Below are 21,052 nucleotides of genomic sequence, written 5' to 3'. Positions count from 1 at the left end.
ATTAGATCTTCAGTTACAACAGTGTACTGCCGTAAGTAGGGCTGAGTAAATGTAACTCATTGGACCAGAGCAAACAATCACACTGACAATGCACACAGGAAAAAGAATCTTATTCTGCAAAAAACAACACAGCTGCATGAGAACTAAAAGGAGTTTAAAAAAACAACTGAAAGTTATTTTTGTCAATTTGGTACAGATAACCGAATGCAGAGAGACCTGATGAGTAGTGTTATTTTTCAGAACAGAACTTTACTATGACTTGGGTAAGCAGCAGCAGAAGACTGAGTTGTTAAAAATACTGTTTCATGATTTAATTAAGGCAAACTTTTTATGACATTCCCAAAATGCTCATAAATTTAAAAAGTTTCAATTTTGTGTTTTATTAAAACCCCAGCTATGAAATTAAATATGGGTTTTATGGGAATCTTAACTTTATAACAAGGCCTGAGAGAACACCCTAGGCTTAGAGTTCAGAATGCAAATAAAAATAAACCAAAGGCATTTCTAAAATATCAATTTTGGGAGCTGACTCATAATTTTGAATGTCTGAGGTCGGTGAAACTGCTTATACAGTATTTGTTACATCTGGATGTTAAAGAGTCTTCCCATTCTGAAAAACATTTCTTGACCCACATCAGTATCAAACCAAAAAACATTTGAAAACTTTCCTAAGGACAAAAATCACAAAAATGGTCAGTGACTTCTCACCTCAGACAGACAATAATCAACTGATTATATTACTCATCTAGCACATGCTCAAGAAAGAAAAAAGAACTTTGGCTTGGATGTTTATGTTCCTTGTCCCAATCTCTTCGTAGTGGCTCGCTCTTGGAAATTCTAATCAAAAATACTACCACAGATTCAAAAGTCCACTCCTGACAGAACTACTCCAGATGCTAGTAGGAATTTTTAGGTTCGTCTTTTTGACAAAAGCTAGATTAAACACAATTTTTCATACCAGCAGTAGTTATCTACAAAGTCTTCTTTAAAACCGACAGTGACTTCTGAAGAGGTTAAAAGTTTCTGCAAGTGATGAAAAGCTGAGTATTTTAAAAAAGATCTCTCTAACATGTTTTGCATACTTATCCCAGTGTAGTCATTTGGTGGCAGAAGACAAAGGACTACTCCAGCAGATAGAAAAAGTAGTAGTAGCGAGGAAAGAGAGGGTATGTATAATGGAAATGTTGCAATGTAATGTACAAGTGTGGCAATTCCCTGAAATGTATCAGAATTTAGCTAAAGAAAAGTAGAACTATCTTTCAGAAAAAAAAAAAAAAAATAATTAAACTAGATCTAAAAACTTACTGTGGACTTTTCAGGTGATGCAGGAACATCAAATGTTTCATTAATATGGTTATCCAGTTCCTGCTGTGAGTGTGAATGATGAATTTGGTTCCAACTGTTCTTTTTAAATTGTTTGGGTGGTAACGCAGGAGGCTGCCCATCTATAGGAGTTTCTTGAGATCTAAGTATCAAAATAAAAGTAAAATCATTAGACATTGACAATACTTTAAGGATTCCAGGTAAACTAAATAAACTGCTTGAAGAAACTCAGGATGACCTGAATGTATGCATATATTTTGAGAATCTCAAAAATTTACTGTGGTGGAATACATTGGAAGTATATGTTTAGCCATGTTACTGCCTTATTCTTGAAAAGCAATTGTACATGAAACAAGCAAGTTCAAGTTTTATACATTACTTTTTTCTTTTTTTTTTCCCCCAAAGGATCTAGCACTCTTAACCTATTTTGTGTTTACAAACTATAAAATTCACTGTATTTACACACTTCATTTTTGCTAAAAATAAATATCTAAAGTACATGTCACTTAAAATGTCTCCTGCAATAAGAAAACCAATTAGATCACAAGTCAATGCCTGAAATTTAGATCTTAAAAACAGACAAAAGCATTGTAATGAAGTGCTCCCATGCTATTTTTTGGCTTTTGATCTAGAAATAGGAGTGCAAACTCAAGTCAATTCAGCTGTCCACCCACATTTATTTGAAAAGCTCAATGGAGGTGATAGAGTTAAAATTTTCAATTTAAAAGTATATATATATACATACACAGGCATATTTCAAAAGAACTTTGGTTTTATTCCCCTCTTGAACATATTCCCCTTTGAAATATGTGCAGCATTGAAACATTTGTAAAAATGGCATTCATAGCATGCATTTTTCAGTTGAGTTTTAACATCATTACAGAAGATAGAACAGCAGAAACTACTATTTCTGTTTTAGATCTTTGAGCACTGTACTGTAGATTAATAAAAATGTTCTCTCTGTTTATGTGCAATATAGATCATTTCCTTTATTAGTCCCTTTGGAATAAAAGCTTAACTGTATAGTTTGTATTACATAGATGATTCATCTTTCATTATATGGCTTTATACTTAAGAATTAAGGCGAACATTTTTAGAGGCTCGAAAGGGCAGTTAGCATTAGTTCCCATTAACTTAGTTTGAATGTCAGTTTCTAAATACCAGCAAGGATACATGCCTTCCTCCTCACAAACCACATTAAAAGGTATTATTAAGTAATTTAACTACTTATGGCAACAGCCCACTGATACTAGCAGCAAATCCAAAACCCATGAAGAATGAAGTTACAGGTTACAGCTAAACCTAAAGAGAACACCACCACCAGAAATGGGTGCTGCCATTCTTTCTTTCGCTCACACCCATGCCCCTGTCCTTCAATGATGCCAGTGCTCCTCCCTTGGCCAGTCCAGCTTACCAAACAAGCCAAAATACAGTGACTTTTGGACAAGCCTGGGTAGCTTTCTGCTGGTTCAACAAGATGAATCGCCTCGTCCCTAGGTCGAGTACTGTGAGGGGAGGGAAGTACACTCCCAGAAGCCAGAAATAGGACAATGCCCCATTCGTTATCAGCAAGCTGTAGCACTGACTCATACTATAACATCTAAAAAAGCATCTGTAACTATAACATCTCTAAAAAGCACATGTACTCGCGTGACTAGTCCTCTGTATTTAACTAGGCTAGCCGCAGTAAACTGTTAGCTGGGTAAGACTCTCGTTATGAGACAGAACAGCATTTCAAGTTGCTGCAAGTATGAAAACCTAAGGCAGCTGTAGATCAAATTCCATCCTGCAGAATTTGGCTCTATGTAATTAAAGGGAAACAGGGCCCAGGTGCACATTTTCAAAAACAAAAATGAAAAAATAAGATCCATATTGTCTCAGTGATTTAAAACCAGGGATGAACATCTTTCAAAAAGTGTGACAATGGAGTGGAAAATGGAACATTTCACTAAAGAAAAGTGCATATTATCCACTTCAGTTTTTAAAAATTTAGCCATTTTTCTAGAACACAAATATTGATTTTTTTTTTTGTCAATTTAGGGAAACAGTACATTTGAAAAGATCCTGACAATATTTTGAGAGATGTTTTTGCTTAATGTCAACTTTTAGAAAATAATAAAAATAATATCTTGTGACACTTTTCAGTGCAACTGAAAGTAAAAAGTCTTTTTTATTATTATTGATAAGTACCTTTTCAAAATACAGTTTTGTGGAGAGGGAAAAATATCATGATTGCCAACATTTGCAGAACGAATTTTCAAGGCAACTCTAAATTATTTATACATTGACTTACGAAGGTCATCCAGAGCTTTTAGCTACCTGTGTATTTATACATTCAGCTCTGGCCAGCACAGGTTATTCATCCTTTCAAGTGAAGGGCAACATAGTTATATATTTTCCTACAAACAATTACTCCTGAGAATTTTAAACTGAATAAAAAAGGAATGGGAAACCTTCATAAAGACACAAAAGGATCCTGATAAAAGTAAATGTTGGAACTTATGTTTGACTAGATGTTGGTCCATACATGTCAACATACACAAATTCCTACAGAACATACAAATTTATAGAAAAGATTGGAAAAGTTACTTAAATGAGCATTTTAGTAGCAGCAAGGCAAGTACTGTAATAGATTAGCATAACGAATTGTGAGAACTAACAATCAAGCCTTGGGCAAAAACTTCATTGCTTTATATTTGCCCAGTCAGCTTTGAATTTCCTTATGAATGCTTAGACAATGGCAGTGAAAGCAGCCTGTTTTGCAGGCAAAGCAGCTCTCTGTTTCTGCTTTCAGCAATTTACATCATAATAAAATAACACACAAAACCTCACACTGACTACCTTTGTGTATTTTTGTTACAGATATCCGGTCTGACCTTTCATAATATATTAAGCAAACATTTCATACACATACCCATAAGTTCATTAAATTAAATATATATCATGTGCTTTTGGAATTTAAGGTTATAATTACCTCTGTAAACTACAAGTTGCTCTGAATAGCACATGCGGATGAAGACAAAAAAAAGCAGAATGAAAGACTGTGCTATCTAAGCTATAATGCCCTTCTAAACTGCACTGAAATTCTGATTTCTTTTGCTATATTGACTCCAAACTTCAAGAGAGCACTATACAGACTGTCAGGTTAGCCCCTCTTACTGTCTTGCACACACAAATTTGATCCATAACTAGGAATTTCCAATAAATTAGCAGAGGGACTACTCTAATCTTCCGACTCGGAATAATCAAAGTATTTAAGATATAGGGTGTTTTTTTTTGAGTGTAAAACAGTACCATTTCTAATTATACAGTCAATATAAACTTTGTGACTCTACTACTTTCATTCATAAATATCAAAGCTTGAATCAATAACATCACCTGAGACTTTCAGAAGACTCTGAAACCCTCACGGTTCATGTTTTTGACAGCAATATCCTCACTCTTAAAAGTAGCTTATACTAAGTATCTATAGAAGGAGATTAAATTCCACGTCTGAACTTCCAACAAGGGAAAAAAAATACAAATCTTAGTGATGGAAGAGCAATATTTTTCCTATTAGGGCATGAAAAAGTGCAAAAACATGAAGAACACCCATAGTTGCATAATTAACTTGCACAACCACTTCCTCTCTACTTTTAAGGTTCATTTCTATGGTAACTTACACAAATCAGGTATTAAATAAACAAATCCAAAGAACTTTCAGGAACATATTTTACAACTTAAATTTAGAGTAAAAGCATATGAATAAAAGAGCTTTTTAGAATTTTGCTTACTCCACTGTATCACTCCACCATTCAAGATGAGTTTCTCATAACTGACTTGATTTGTCTTGGAACTGAAGGAACCTGAGTGGCCTCAGTACAGTAAAACTCAAGTATGAAAAAAGATTCGCAAGTGTTCCAGTTTTGAGATTCCCTTGCCACACAAATAGATTAAAAAAGACCATCAAAAAAGGGAACTTTCTATTATTAGGCTAAAGCACTGCTTTTTCATCTCTGAAATCTAAACAACTGACTGTAAAATTATAGCTAATAAAATAACTTGTGTTATTTTACAAAACCTTAACAGTTTTCTATTCTATTTCCCTCCCCAAAGTTATGCAAAGTTGTTGAAATGGAAGGTATAGTCCAAGCGAGGTTTTAAAAGTTGAATACATTCCCAGTGTATTTTTTTCCTGAGAAACACCAGCTGTTTATAAAAATGTAATTATGCACGTGTTGTTTTATAGTTCTCAAATGGTTTTGAAACCATTTGCATAATTTCCTTGCTTATAGAGATTATACAAAATTATGAGGGTAAATTTAGAATTATATGTGTATCTACATATAAAAAGATACAGCAGCAGTGTTAATATCGTTTATATTGTGCACCGTTTTTCCCCCAATTCATCTGTAGTCTGGCCACCAGTTTATTCCAAGCATTTCAAATCTTTCAATAACTCAGGTTTTTTGTTTGTTTGAAAATAAACATTTTTTCCCATAGAATTCCTTCAATTCACGTATAGAATCTTTACAAAGAAAAGCTTTAGTTTGCAACCTGCTATAATAATTAATTTTGATTACAAATGAATATATAATCTTTTAGATGACAACTATGTCAAGCAAGAAAACCCTCGTATGAAAAAGGAAGATCTTTATAATTCATATCCACAAAAGCTATGTCATCCTTTTAAACTTAATATACAATACTACATTTTCATCACCATTGCATAGTACTCTTACAGTATGAAGAATATTCAGCTTGCTAGGAAAAACAAAACAGTGCAGTCTTAAACAAAAATATACTCTATAACAACGTACAAAGAATACTAAGAACCTCGGAATGCTGGGGTACTAACGAGGTATTTTGGCTGAGTAATTTGTGTATCTCACACTTCTTTGTTTTGACAAAAAGCAAAATTTCCAAAAAGTTATGGGAATTTAAAACTTGTATCACAAAGCAATACACTCCAGTTCTACCAAAACCAACTTTTGAATTCACATCCAGACACTGATGGTCACACTACAACAAACCCACATTTACATTGGACAAGGGGAAAGGTATGGCAATCCTATACCAGGAACACCTCAGATATAGGTCTTCACTCCTATATAATTTGATTTTTACTAAGTCTTACACTAATAGCTCCTGAGCAACGGCTACCTTTTTATTAGATTTTCTGGCTCTCCCCTGACCTAAACATTTAAAACTAGATTCTTTATGGCAAAGATTTCTGACTTGTTATCCTCAGTAGCCCTGTATGCTACCACACTAACAAATAAACAGAACTTACGGTGATGATTCCAGTATTATGCTGTTAGCCTGGGTGGAAGATGGAGATCGGTGGTTCACAAATACTTCACTTGGCGAAGTGTGAACCACATGGTCTACTAAATGTCCAACTGATGAGGGTCGTAACCGGGCTCCTTCTTGAGTGAAGGCAGAGTTGCGACTAAAAGGGAAAGCATAGCAATGCAATGTGAAAAGAATTTCATTATTAACCTACATTTCTTACACCACTATGAAAGAATGCCAGAAAAACACTTTTTCCTCGCAGTGAAAACATATGTTCACATACATAGTTCTATGAAATAATTTCATGTTTCAAAAAATCACTGAAACAATTGTGTGTTTTTTATGATAGATGTGCTATGTTTCATAACTTTCTTTACAAAAATATTTTTGGCACACTTTCGAAAACACTAAACGGCTATTTTTTAATATTTTTAGAGAAACCTGAAAGATAATGCTTTCGATGAAAAGGCTACTAAACCAACAGTCCACTCAATGAGAAGCGAAATGAATCCCTGAGAATAAAAATCCTGTTTGTTCATGGAAGAACCTTGCTGTCCATTAAGATGAACATTTTATCTCCAACATCTTCTCCTGGAATAATCATAAGCATTACACTGAGAGTCATTTCCTTTCTGTGACCCAAAATTTTCCCATGTGAAAATGAGAATTGTGACATATGCATGTATTCTTAAAATGCCTTGAACCATGAATGATTAAGGTATGTTATACTATAAGCATCTTTATTATACAATTTTAAAAGTAATTTTTAAATTGCTGCAGATATTTATAACAACCTTCTTTTGAATAATCTACTGCAATGCCAATGAATCTTAAAATCTTCTTGCTTAAGTAATACAAAATTGGATAATACAGATTCTTAAGCCAGTTTCAGCACACTGAAAGAGAAAGGTGGTTATTTTCCAAAGGAAATCAGAAATGATTTTCCCCTAACTAACATAACTATAACTAACATAAAACACAGCTCTAACATGTGAAAAGCAAGCTTTGAAAGGAATAAAAGAAATGCAGAAACACTGAGGAAAATAAATCTGCAAGGATTTCTGATCAAGTAATTTTCCTCAAAGTTTTAATAAGCGAAATTATCCAGAACTAATTATTTCTAAAATATCACAGAGATATCATTATTATTTTTTTCTTAGCCAATTGAATAATATAGTTTTAACTGTGTTTGAGAGAAATCAAGCTCAAATTTAGGGTAGCATGCTACATGTTTCTATAGGTTGAGTTAAAAGTATCTATAATTCACCCCTGAACAGTTTCTCTTGTGGAGTTAAATGTTCCAGAGAACTAATCAGCACATAATTTTGTCAAGTTATTTGTCTCCATAAAGCATTAGTCCTTTTATTACACAAGTAGGTCCCTGCCATTAGAGGCAGTCACTTATAGGGAGAGATTCAGTGCTACTTACTGGTTTGGGGTTCCAGGTGGAGACCGTGATGGTAGGCTCTGGGTTTCTAACCTATCATCAGACAGTGAGTTCCTACTCACTACTTCCCAGTCCATCCCACTCATCAATTTCCGTGCTAAGGGTTTACTGGGGGATCTAGAAGAAGAAAGTAAAATGATTGACCAGAAAGGTCAGAACAATATTATATAAAATTAACTACAACAAAACTCTGGATATTCTATCAAAGGAAACCAAATCATATGGAAACAGAAATGTAATAATGCAAAACTGTATTGACATGCGCTGTGTTGCATCTTCTCAATATATTGTACTCCATTTTCTGTACTTTGCACGAGAACATCAGTGAAATACAGCCGTGAAATACTGCTGGCTGGTACGAAGGCAGACAAGGTACAAAAGGAACCTGTTAAAACTTCACCAAGCATTTCTAATGCCTCAGAGAGAATCTGACTCAAACAGAATATTCATCAAGAGGTACGAACTCAAAAAAGAAAAAAACACTACGTAACAGAACTGTTCAGCCGTCTCAGTAAAATAAAGTCATGCAAACATCTGTCCAAAAAGCTCCCAAAGACTTTGAAGAACTGAAAGCAGGGCAATAAGGAACACGGCAATCAAACTGCTGGGCTTTGTCTGCTCATGAGGGTTTCTCCTTCAAGGTGACACACGCTTTCTTCCAGAACATGTTTTGACACCAATAAACACGATGCAATCATCCTATTTAATCTTCGTAGTGGGCTACTTTTGGGCTCCATTCAGTTTTGTGCCAGAAACATCCTTCAGGTTGAGGTCGTTATCCCCATCATTTCTTGTAAGAAAGGAATCTTTATTTGTTGCCATTTCTTGATATTGAGGAAACTTTTTCTTCTCATCCTCCAGTCATACCAGGATACATACTCACCTCTTCTGCTGTTTCTTTCTCATATTGCTCGAGTACAGATGAAACCATATTTTAAATATCTAATGAACTACTATATTTCCCTCTAATAATGGACAGTGTCAAATGAATCATCCAAGGCTTGTGGTTGCCTTTCTTTTAGTGGCATCACATGGGATTGTTCACCCATCCTGCATCTAAACATATCCAGACTTTAGCTTTTTATTGTTTTTAACTGCAGATTTTTCAGCCAACAACAAAAATTCTCTCAAACAACCCTTAAATACAAGTCCCTGCGTTTTGTGTTAGTGAGTTTTCACTTCACCTCTACTACTTTGATGACGCTATATAGTTCAATTTCTCCTCTATTAATAGCCAACTCCAGTGATACAGGTGTCCCCCATGATACCTCAATTTCAGTCACAATCATTTCGTTCCCATTTGCCTTTATATTTTATCACTACACTCTTCTTTATTTTCCAACTTTGGAGAATAAGGTGACTACATATTACTGTACCAGCATAATGCTTTCCTCCATTTCCTTCCCCAGCTCCATGCACCCATATCACAAAATAACTTCTGCCTTTGCTGTGCCCTAAACACATGGTAACTGTTCTTTATTTTCATCTCATCATTATCACCTTACAGATTTACTGAAAGTGCAAACCCAGAAAGAAGGAACTTTGAGAAAATAAGGAACTACTGACACACAAATTACATCCTTCTGAAAATGAGAACTTCAGCTACAAATACATTTTTGATTCTCACAGAAATTAAATACAAGCCACCACCTTAAGCAGACCATCCTCAGTATTACCAAAAAGGTCTAAAAAACAAAAAGCAAACATCATGTTGAGTAATCTGTCTGCACATACGGGAACGTGCATGTCTTATTGTTTGGTACTAAAGCAGTGGTGATCTGGGTGTGAAGGGTTTTTAACTTTTTGTTTGTTGTATTTATTCCCTCCCTATGTCCTGATGCAGTTCTGAACATGTGTTGCATGCTGTTTTGCTGTTCTAAAGATTTACTAAATAACAGCTGAAAAAAATCAGAGAGTTGAGCAAGATGGGCTGTTCTAAATCCTATTCATTCAGGCCTTAATCCACCTGAAAAAAATCTAGCAGTATATCGATAACTGAAAACAGACAAAATAGCAGCTGTTTATTTCCTGAGAAATAAGACATCCAGCTTCTTTGAATGGATCACTGTGTTTAAGCAGTATTAATTTGATTCAGAAATAATTAGCTTGATATCAAGTCAATTAAACCAATATTCTCATTTACATAATTTGCTTCAAATGTGAGCAACTCAAACCTCTTTAGAGATTTTTATTCATGTAGCGAATTCAAACAGTCCTGAACAGGTAAAATAAAAAGAAACCAGCAGAACTGAAATACATATCTAATGTTACCAGCTCATTATTCTTTTATTAACCAAAGGCAATCATTAGCTAGACTTTGCTGACACTAAGTTTGCAGCCAGCAGATCAGCACCAGAAGCCAGCTCTGCCAAGAGGTAAATTCTACTGACCAGAAAACTAGCTGGGGGGAAAATGCAGATGAACACAGTATAACCAGGGGTAAATTAGGTGAACACGGGAGTGAGGATACAGTACTGACAGACATGTAAAGACACCTACTGAACTATCTTCACCTTCAGTGAAAAAAATTAAATAAATCAACAGGTGGATACAGAAAAGTTTTGTTTTGTTTTAAATGCACAATAACAGCAAAAGGGGAATTTTCTTGCCTGTATAAACAGAAAATAAATTATGAAGAGAGACACAAAAGTATGGGCACAGGGAAAAAAACTTTTTTTTTTTCAAAAAATGTCATTTATGACTGCTTCAGAAACAACTCACCCCATCGTATCTTGAATCAGTTTAAATACATTTTGAAAAACTTCCTCAAACTATGCAACAAATTAGTACAACCTTAAAAATAAGAAAAGCAGCACCTCCTTCCTTATCGAAATAATCCAATGTTAGGAAAACTCACCTTTTACTGTGGATATGGTCTGATCTTTCAGAAATTATACCACTACCATGATAAACAACTGCAGAGTTTATCAGCAAAGGTTCGTTTCAATTATTTTATTAACAGCTCTAACCTCAGAGTCCCACCCACTCATGTTTGTTGCCTCCATTTCCTGTCTTTGCAGAAATTTCAAAGAAAAAATAACCACACGCAGCACCGAACTTCTCAGTGCTGTGGCTTTCTGATACTGGTTCTCTTTCCAACACTTAGAAATCTAACAATAAGTTTTGATGTTTAATTAAAATTTAAGATGCATTGTGAAATATGCCTCCAAATTTATTCTCTGCTACTAATTTCTTACAATACTCAAATAACATTCTCATGACGTAGTGCAGACGGGAGGGGGGAAGTAAGCCCAAAAACTTCTGAAATGCTTTGATAAACTTTGAAATTCTGAATTTTGCATTTGTCTGCTCGTTCTGGATACTTCTATTGCACCCCACCACAGGGCACTGCTGAGTAAACTATTTTCAGATTTAATGTTATTTTTGGTTTATCTGCAGAAACATTCCTAAAAAAAGTTGGAAGAAATTACATCTGAGTAGGGTTAGAGACCGAAAACTTTACATGCTCACAAAGATCAAGAACAGTCTTAGAAGCTGTGATACCATACCAAATACAAAAAAACTAGAAGCAGGGATAAAATTATATAACACAACCAAAAAAAGCATAACACTAGTGGTATTGACTCAGCTATAGTACACAAAAGGTTTCAAAGAATTTGTTTTGAGGTCCCACAGCTAAAATGCTAAATCCTCACAAGTTGGCAGAGACAAAATTGTTTGGGGATACAGGAGGAAATCTTTTAAATCATTTCTGTCCCCAAAAGAAATATAACCTGGAGCCACAGCCTTACTTTTTATTTTGACAAGGGAATATATATATATATGTGTGTGTGTGTATATATTTTGACAAAGGGAATGAATTTCTGAGCAAAACTGGTGACTACTGCTTCAGACAAAGAAACTGAAATTATACACGAGTCTGCAGATATACCACAAAATGACATGTACAGTTTAGAGCAGAAGAATTTAAATGACCTGAGTAAATGGATGGTTGAAACAATTAGACTGGATTTCTGGAAACAGAGGTTGTAACCTCATGATAAACAGTTCAGAAATACAAATGACTGAAATAACCACACACTATCATATGATATGTATAAACACCCTTCTCTCGGATTCAGTACATACCATCAGAACTGAACAGAATTAGAATATTTTGCAAGAGAAAGCAATGTTCTTTAAGAAATCTCACAATTCACGACTTGAAAGATAATAGAAATGAAAAAGTTCAGTCGCTTATTATGCTCCTGGGAATTCTCACAGATTTTTATGGTTTGTAAATATCCTGCAACAAATGAGGCCGAGAGAATAGCTGTAATGAAGATGAAAAAAAATCTAAACAACCGCAACAACAGTCTTCTAAATGCGGCAGTTAGTGCTGCATGAAATTACGAAGCAGCATCCACAAAAGGTATTCATCAAATTTATTAGACTACTTCCTTTACAGTAATAGACCCATTTTTTAAATTAATTTTTAAATGTTCTTATGGTTTATAAAATAAATTCATGAATACAACTTCAGCTAATTTCATATTAAAATCCTGAGGACAAAGAGCTAAGCCTGACAATCGTGGGTTAAAGCGACCTGCTTTATTTAAATGGATGTTATTTTATTGTATGTTACATTATTGTAATTTTTTTCCATGCCTTGTGCTCTGTATCTATGTTCTATTTGACATGTGAAAGCTAGGTGAGCATCACTTGTGGCAGTCTCCATTTCCCATCTCAGAATAAATCGATAATTCAACTAAGATCTCAGTGTAACTGAAACTATCGATTTCTTACAATGAAAGGATTTAAAAGTTTCCTTATTAGCTCAATATTAGCTCAAATACAGCAATTTCTATTTAAATGTGAAAAGGAAAACAAAGGGTAAATCTGTACAGCTTCAAAAAAAATCCCATTTTTTTTTCTTTCAAGACAGTCACTGAAAATAAGCAGTTTTCCTGCAGATCATAACTGATCTTGAAGAAATCTTCTGATGTGGTACTAATAAAATCAATAGTAAATATTCAATTTTTTAAGTGGCCACCTAAATCACAAGGAAGTCCTGAGTGCAAAACTAGCATGCTTGTACTTTCATAACAAAAAGCAAATGACACCTATAAGAACTTTCGAAAGATGAACCAACTGAAACAAGCCTGTTGCTTGAAAGGTTAAAAAGCTGTTCAACGACAGGATTACTTTGTCTGAGAAAAACATACTCAGAAAGAGAAAGGAAGGTTCCAGGAACAAAACCCACGCCATACCTGGAAAACCTTAAAAAGCAAAATTTAGCTTTTGTATGAATACAAAAAAGGCTAATATCTGTTCGGTATTTCATCTTGAAATGCAGATGTTTAGTAGACAAGGAATTAAAGATAATGTTTTTAGATTAAGCTCCCTGAAGCAGACGTTGTTCGACAAATGCCATCCATTTCATGTTTTTTTTTTCACCCTTTAAAATACAACAGATCTTTAAAACTGAAAATGCATTAATCGCACACTGTGCTGGAAACGACAAGAGGAGAAGCCGATGATCTATTAAAAGCTTTTCGAAGTGTATTTGTTACAACACACCATTAAATTCAGTCCACTCTGTGACATACGTATGTGTGAATCAGACGTTTATCAGTCATCAACATTACTAAATAACTTGAAAGGTAATTGAAGATGAATGCTGTATTGCTCTAACAGAAACAGAGGAAAACGCAATTACAGAGGACAGAAGAGTCAAGTATTTTATTAACTAAAAAAAAGCAGAAAAGACTTGAGGAAACATCAAAGCAATTCTAGCCATGGGTTTCAATTTTATCCAGAGTATATATTACAGAAGACAAATGACCCCAGCAACGCTTGCTCTGGTTAGACTCAAAGGGAAGAGTGCCATCTACTGAAATAGAGTTTCTAAAATGAAGCATATGCTCCTCAAAACCAAGTACCGGCTCTCCTCCATCTCACTTATTTGTGGGAAATTGCCAAGTTCAGAGTGAAATGTGAAATACATCGCTTTTAGCTGATTCATAACCATCTTTTAAAATAAACATGAGAAAGCTTAACTGACACCGTGTTGTGTCTTTTGAGTAATAAAGCCACCCCAACCAAAAATCTAACCAGATCCCCAAAGTAAATTAGATTTTTTTAAAAAAAGTCTAGAGCACACAGAACAAATTGGTCTTATAAAATTGACCTGTTGAACAACCATGTCACAGTACTTCTGCCCACAAATCCTTCTAATATGGAGCTGGGCATCTCTATTGTGTCCAGCTAAAAACCTAGATTATATTGCAATATTATATTGCAAAGGGAGAAAGGCATGAGGGAGGGGATGGAGGAAGGAAGAGAGAAGGAGGAAGACAGAAAAAAAAGAAAATGGAAATAGATTTAAGAAATACCACGAAAAAAGTGGAAAATAAAAAATGCTGGGGGCAGAGCAGCAGCAAAAGTATATTCAAGCTAAAGATTCAGTTTTAGTTATCTAATAACTACTTCATCAATTCCAAGAACAACCACAAGAAAATAAATTTTACTGATGTTGTTTCACAATTCCACTGTCATGATGTGGAGAACATTTGAAATAGGGCAGAAATGGTTCCTCAAATACGGGGAGAAGTTCTCTGATGGAGGAGGGCAATTTCTTGCCTCTTTGGGAGGGATGGGGCATGGGGTGAGGTAGAATCTACCAATGCTCTGAAAAACAGTATTTGCAAATACTTGAGAAAGACTACTGAGCTTGTTACTTAAGTCTGTGAGCATAAACTTGAACTCTGGAGCTCCTTAAAGGGTAATTATGTTAAAAGACATTACCTGGCTCAGTAAAAGTTTAGGCAGATAAAAAGCACAGAGGATGCTCCCTGCTCAAAAGGATTCTTTATGTTAATGATCAGAGCCTATTGCCAAATAGATGCAGCAGCAGTTACGTCTTTGAACATTGCATCATAATTTTTGAATGAAGAACTAAATCTATGTCTCGACTGCTTTCTCCTAATCACTAATCCCCTCTGGAACCTGAAACACACAAACAACAGCTTCTGTGATTAGCCAGCTACTCTGTGACAGCTTCAGAAGCAGTGCCCTCAATATAAATTTTCATTCTAAAGTACCTTATTGGGACTCCAGTGGTAAAACTATTCTCATTGAGACAGACATCCACCACAACTTCTTCTAAAGGAAGTATGCATGTACTATGTTTTAGGTTGTTATCAGGGATGAAACATACCCGCTAACTCAATGTTTTAATAGAATAGTTAGAAATCATTCTTTGCAACAAAGGCAGCACAAAAAGGGCTAATAGATATAACTACAAACTACTCAGATGGAAGGGCATTCTCATTTTCTCTGAAAATACATAAAACGAGGAAATATTAAAGAATACCCTTACTGATTTTCTTGACACAAGATTCCCTTCCACTTCTGGCTGTCCCAAAGACAACCTCCCACATCAACGTTAACCTCTTTGATAGTTAAGTCATGCCACCAGTAACAGTGGATAAAGGTTACTCTATTTTACGTGTTTAAAACCAGCAAAAAATGACACCATAACATCTTAGAAGGTACAAACAGAAGATTTACTGATCCAGCACTGATCCAATGTTAATTGCTTACCTGGCGAATACTCTGTCTTTGTTTGCTCTTTCTTTACCATACTGTACAGACTGGACCTCTGTTCTCCCACTAGAAAACAAAACAAGAAATATTAAATGCCACTAACTTAGGATAACAATTTCCTGCTTAAAACTGAACCATCTCAACAAAAAATCCTAAATTCTATTTCCAGTCATGCTCAAGCAATTGTACTAGCATCAGTACAGTCCCATTTTAGACAACAGTTGGGTAAGTATAAGTCTTCTTTCACATTAGAGTGTAGCTGTAACAAAGACTAAATAACATTAGGCATAACAAAGCTTTCTCTTTTCATCCTTCTTCTATCCAAAGCAACAAGCAAGTTCTGCTTGTATCTTTTGGATAACAGTCCAGACTATAATCTTTCCTGTCATAGCCACAATGAAAAGTAATGGCATCTCCTCTGTACTTCTCCTGAACTATTCCCTGAATTGTCAAAAACTTAGTTACTACTTAGTTTAGCAAAATACCATTACGAAATTAGATAAGCACATCAGGATTGTATTCTGCTACACAATTTATCAAATACAAACTAAGAACTTGGAACTTGCTGACTCTTCATTTAAGACCAGATGTTCTGTGTCAAATCCCTCATATTTCATAATTTGTTCTGGAAAACAGTGCAATGTTAGTGTCTATCAGAAGTTAAGCATTGGTGTCTCGAATCCAGCAAAACTCTCCTTGTAACCACTTTCTCCTTTATTACTTCATATCACGGCACAGCCAGAGAATACATATACATGACCTAAAAGGATAGCGAAATTACATTGCTGCTCTTCTCTGTCCATTATAGGGACATTTACATTGATAATGAAATCAAAGAGTAGTTATTTTCATATCCATATTACAGACCCAATACAGCGTTAAATACAATATAATTAGGAAATCAGATGGTAAGCACTTTAGGTTTGAACCTCGTACACCAGTTATAAAAGCCAGAATTAGAAATTGGAGCTAGATGGAAATATCCATCTACCCCAGGCAATGCCCAGTAGCAGCTGTTTTTAGGGAAAGAGTATAAAGAACAAGTCAAACTAAAGATTTTTCTACCCATATATACTCCAACTTCATATATCTTCCCATATATACTCCAGTCCAGACAGGGGACCTTCCAAGTCTGACACTGGTCCGTGTTGTGACTGGGAGCAAGACTTTCCATCTGTTTTCTATGTGCTTTTTGGAATTCATTTAGATTTCTAGGCTCCACAACATCCTTTGGAGAGAATTTCACAATCTGCCTAATGAATGTGTAAAGGATGGAGAAATGGGCCAGCAGGAACCTCACGAAATTCAATAAAGAGAAATGCAAAGACCTGCACCTGGCGAGGAACAACCCCTGCAACAGACCGTGGGCCAACTGCCTGGAAAGCAGGTTTACTCAACACTGGTGAGACCACATCTGGAGAGATGTGTCCAGTTCTGGGCTCCCCAGGACAAGAGACACACAGACATACTGGAGTCAGTCAAGCAAAGGGGCCACAAAGGCAATTAAAGGTCTGGGGCATCTGATGAGTGGGGAGGCTGAGAGAGCTGGGACTGTTCTGCCTCAAGAAGAGAAGGCTCAGAGGAATTAAATCAGCTTGTATACATAAATGCGTATTGGGGGAGTAACGAAGACAGCCATACTCTTCTCAGGAGAGCCCAGCGACAGGACAAGAGGTAGTGGGAACAACTGAAACATGGGAAATTCTACTTAAACAATTAAAAAACAAAATACAACAGCAGTAACAAAAACACGTTTTTTACTGTAGCTTTTTTTCCTTTCCAAGAACTCTAACACTGTATTTGCACTGCCTCCTACTAATAATTGATTCAATGTTTTCAGAGAACTACACACAGAGCTCCAAGACAGGAATAGCTTATTTATAATTGATGTTCCTCCTCTCTCTCCCTATATACATTATTTTGCATTTTTGGACATTCAACTTTAGCTGCCGTTTTATTGCCTACTCATCCTTCACTGTGACATACCAAAGAATCTTTCTCTCGTCATCTCAGCTTTTTACTACAAAACTGTGTATGACTGGAACTTCCCCTCGTTATGAAGATTGGACCTAGTTGTTGTCTCCCGTCTCGTTAAATCAGTTGCTAATATACAAGAAAGCTCCATGTAGTTCTGTTTGGCAGCTTAACTTCTTTAACTAGGGTTTGGTGAGGAATACTGTGAGTGCCACTTTGACAATCTCAAGGACAGTGTACACAAGTCAGATTTTCTCATCAATAGTCTTCTTGATCCCTCCTGGAAGTTTGCTGTTTGTTTTTGTTGTTGTTGTTTTTTTTAAACTTGCTTTAAAATTTGCTGCATTAGAACCTTTTAGTCCAATAACAAATTACATAACTCATTTAATAGTTCAACAATTTCATATCCCTGATTTCTTTCAGAAGTGGAGATAACTCTGTCTAGCCCTGGCAGTTCAGAATTTTATTAGTTCATTTTAATTACAGAAATGCTGGCTAGGAGGCTCTAGTCTAACCTCCTAACACTAAATCTTGTCTGGCCATGGTTTTTGTCTAGCCAAGTTTTGAAAGTGTCCAAAAACAGAGATTCCACAACCTCTCTGGGTAACTTGTTCCAGTAATGAACTACTTGACCAGCAAAAAAAAATAAAAATAAAAAAAACAAAACACGTGTCCAATTTGAATCTTCAAGGCAAACATGTGACGTCCTTGTTGTATCATCACCACAGGTTTGGTTCCACCATTTCTGAAACTGACCTTGAATTAGCCCTAGGCTTATTACTAAAGCCTCCCTTAGCTTCCTCTTCAACACATTAAACAAGCCCAGTGCCCTTAACCTCTCCTTGTGTGCAATGTTACTACTATTATGCTGTCTCTAAACAAGCTCTCAAACTACGTGCAGAAATTCTAGCCTTTTGGCTGCTTCATTAACTTTAATGACCTTCCTCATTTTTATACAGTTTCCCTTTTCATCTTACATTAACATAAGTTGAATGTCATCATCAAAGAGCTATTCTGCTACAGCAACCATGATGATTCAAATTCAGAATCTTTACAGAAATGAAAAAGCTCCCCCAGATTCATGACAGTAACACTGAAACAAGTCTCAAATACAGTTCAGGATTGCAGAATGATGTTTCTCAAATGGGTGCTGTGAACGCTGGTCAAAGAAACAGATGGTGTAAAATTTAGCCTCTCAATTACTTTCCTTTTTATACATTTATGCAATTCACAAGCGTAACAGAAATAGCCCATTATTGTGCTTCCTAGCTTTTCATCATCTCCCTTTGTACGTCACAGACACTGTTGCCATTCTAGACAGCTGATTAGTAGTAGCTCCATTATTCCCTAGTTTAGGCACAATTTAAACCATAGGCATTCTGCCTCACTTGCAGAGACAGTTAACCCAGTTACTTTACTTAACTCAGCTTGTTTTTTTTCTTTTAAAACATAAAACACTTTGAAAAAACATACCATTCACTGTCGTTACAGTACAAATTATATTTGGGAATTATAGTTATGCCTCTGTCATTCTTTGCACCTCCATGCTTTTTGCCTATTATATCAATTTCATCCTTAAAAATTACGGATTTCATTCCACCCTTATTTTCTAAACTTCTGCTTTTGGTGCAGAGCATACATGTCTTTTGTCTTCATCTAGTTGCTTATTCGTATGCATCTTGCTTAAGTGGGCTTTACTTGTACAAGTTTCACTTCATTGATTTTTATTTGATCTTTATTTAGATCTGTTTTGTTGCTGTTGCTGCATGCAGGATCTGAGATCCATCAGCTTTCAAAAACACCAGGCCAAACACTTTGAAGTTCTGAAACAACATTTTTTTAGAAAGAAAAAAAAAGATAAACATAACCCAGCAGGTAGGCAGGCAAAGAAATGCAGCCTGTGAGACTGCTACAAAGTATTAGCTTGATAACAACTGCTAATATAATAATTGTATTTCCAAATTATTTCAGAAAATTACTGACTCATGCCAAGAAGTGAAGGGAACAGTTGCAGGATTCAAAAGCCATTTGAATTATGACACTGTTTAACATAAATTCTAGGTAATTCCCTATGCTTATTTATGAGTTACCCATTCTTTTATGTTTTCCCACATATTTCAAACCAGCACTTACCAGTACCGGAACTTTGAACCCAAAGTGAAATAATGTGCAAAAAAGTTCTTCTGAGGGGGGAGCGGTCTGTCCAAACGGAAGAACGTGTGATGTTCAACACAAGCTTTCCACAAATTCTTACACGCTCGGTAGTTCACCATATTGAATCCCAGTAATGTTTCTCTAGATTCATGCTAAAAGTGAAAAAAATGGATTTCAGATAATTATTCACAGTTACATTTGAAATAAAGATAAACACAATTTGAATTTTTTAAAAAATTATTTTTGAAGAGGTTCTCTAATTTTACATTAACTTTATGTATTATAAGCCCTTTAAAAAAAAGGGGGTGGGGGTGGGGAGGGCTCTTAAGAGTTTTCTTTAAAGGCATTTTAAAGTCTGTAGCCATTTTATTTTTATTTTTTTAAATGAGCCTGTCCAAAGGCTAACATTCTGTTTAGTGTTGAAACAAGTCTAGATGGGATGAAACGGTCTCAAAAGGCAGGAAACTGCATCAACAAATTCCTGTGACCAGAGAACTCAAACGCAACATTTCAAGATTTCTACAGTTGAGATTAGGAATCTAATTCTCAAGAACAGTTAATACGCCTACTTCTAAATTGGGTTCCTACTAAAGGAAAGACGAGCAAAGTTGCAAAGCAAGCTCAGCTATTCTGCCTGGTGAGGGAGTTTGATTACAAACATCGTAGGCCAGAAAACATCAGCACTCTGCTTTCTCTTCACATTACTAAATCCTCTGCAATATTTAGCATACCTTTGTTGCTTTTACTTCGCAGTAAACTCCTTTACCAACTTTAATTTTTGCTGGACTGCTCATTTTCAGATTTGCTGAGATACTGGGGCACAGACCTGGCACTGTTCAACCAGTGTTGTACCTGGGAAGTCAGTAGGACTAATGGCTAAGAAAGACACCACGCTTTCTGTCACACGATGAATTTAGAATAAAGAATAAACCGGATTTTAAAAGTAAACAGCAAATTCTAAGTATCTACTGATAAAATTCAATAAATTATAGGCAAGAAACTAAAAACTGATCATGTACTTCAGTTTACAAGAATTACCTACAGTTCTTAATTTCCACATATCACCATCCCCTTTTCTAGGCATGCTAACAGAAGTATTTAAAAATTAAAAGTCATGAACAAAATAACAGAAATTAAGTCCATGATCTGTACAGTTAAAAAAGGCTTTCCCAAAAATCAAAATATATACTAACATTATAAGCAAAATACATTTCTATCCTGCAAGACAGCACCTTTATGAAATTATGGCTTGCCTCATCTAGATCCAAAGGATGAACCAGCTAAGATTTTAGATCCCAACAGGAAGTTCTCATGACGTACCAAATTCTAGTG

General features: G+C 35.4%; 1 protein-coding gene across 18 annotated transcripts in view; it reads right to left on the bottom strand.

Annotated features, from left to right (window-relative positions):
* Positions 1–21,052, bottom strand: part of PTPN4 (protein tyrosine phosphatase non-receptor type 4) — a 115,608-nt gene that overhangs the window by 23,204 nt on the left and 71,352 nt on the right. For all 18 annotated transcript variants that reach the window (XR_014586119.1, XR_014586120.1, XR_014586121.1 and 15 more), the window contains 5 exons: positions 19,700–19,872; positions 15,590–15,658; positions 8,027–8,161; positions 6,596–6,754; positions 1,306–1,465 (listed from right to left, as the gene is read on the bottom strand). Coding sequence is in view for 15 of the 18 variants with exons in the window: in XM_083841979.1 (XP_083698105.1) it covers positions 1,306–1,465; positions 6,596–6,754; positions 8,027–8,161; positions 15,590–15,658; positions 19,700–19,872 (696 nt within the window). In the remaining 3 variants the exon portion in view is untranslated. The remainder of the gene's footprint in view (positions 1–1,305; positions 1,466–6,595; positions 6,755–8,026; positions 8,162–15,589; positions 15,659–19,699; positions 19,873–21,052) is intronic.

The sequence above is a fragment of the Anser anser genome, assembly GCF_964211835.1.
Source record: "Anser anser genome assembly, chromosome: 6".
Classification (NCBI taxonomy): Eukaryota; Metazoa; Chordata; class Aves; order Anseriformes; family Anatidae; genus Anser; species Anser anser.
The sequence above is the reverse complement of the archived record's forward strand: the minus strand, read 5'-3'. Positions and strand labels throughout refer to the sequence as shown.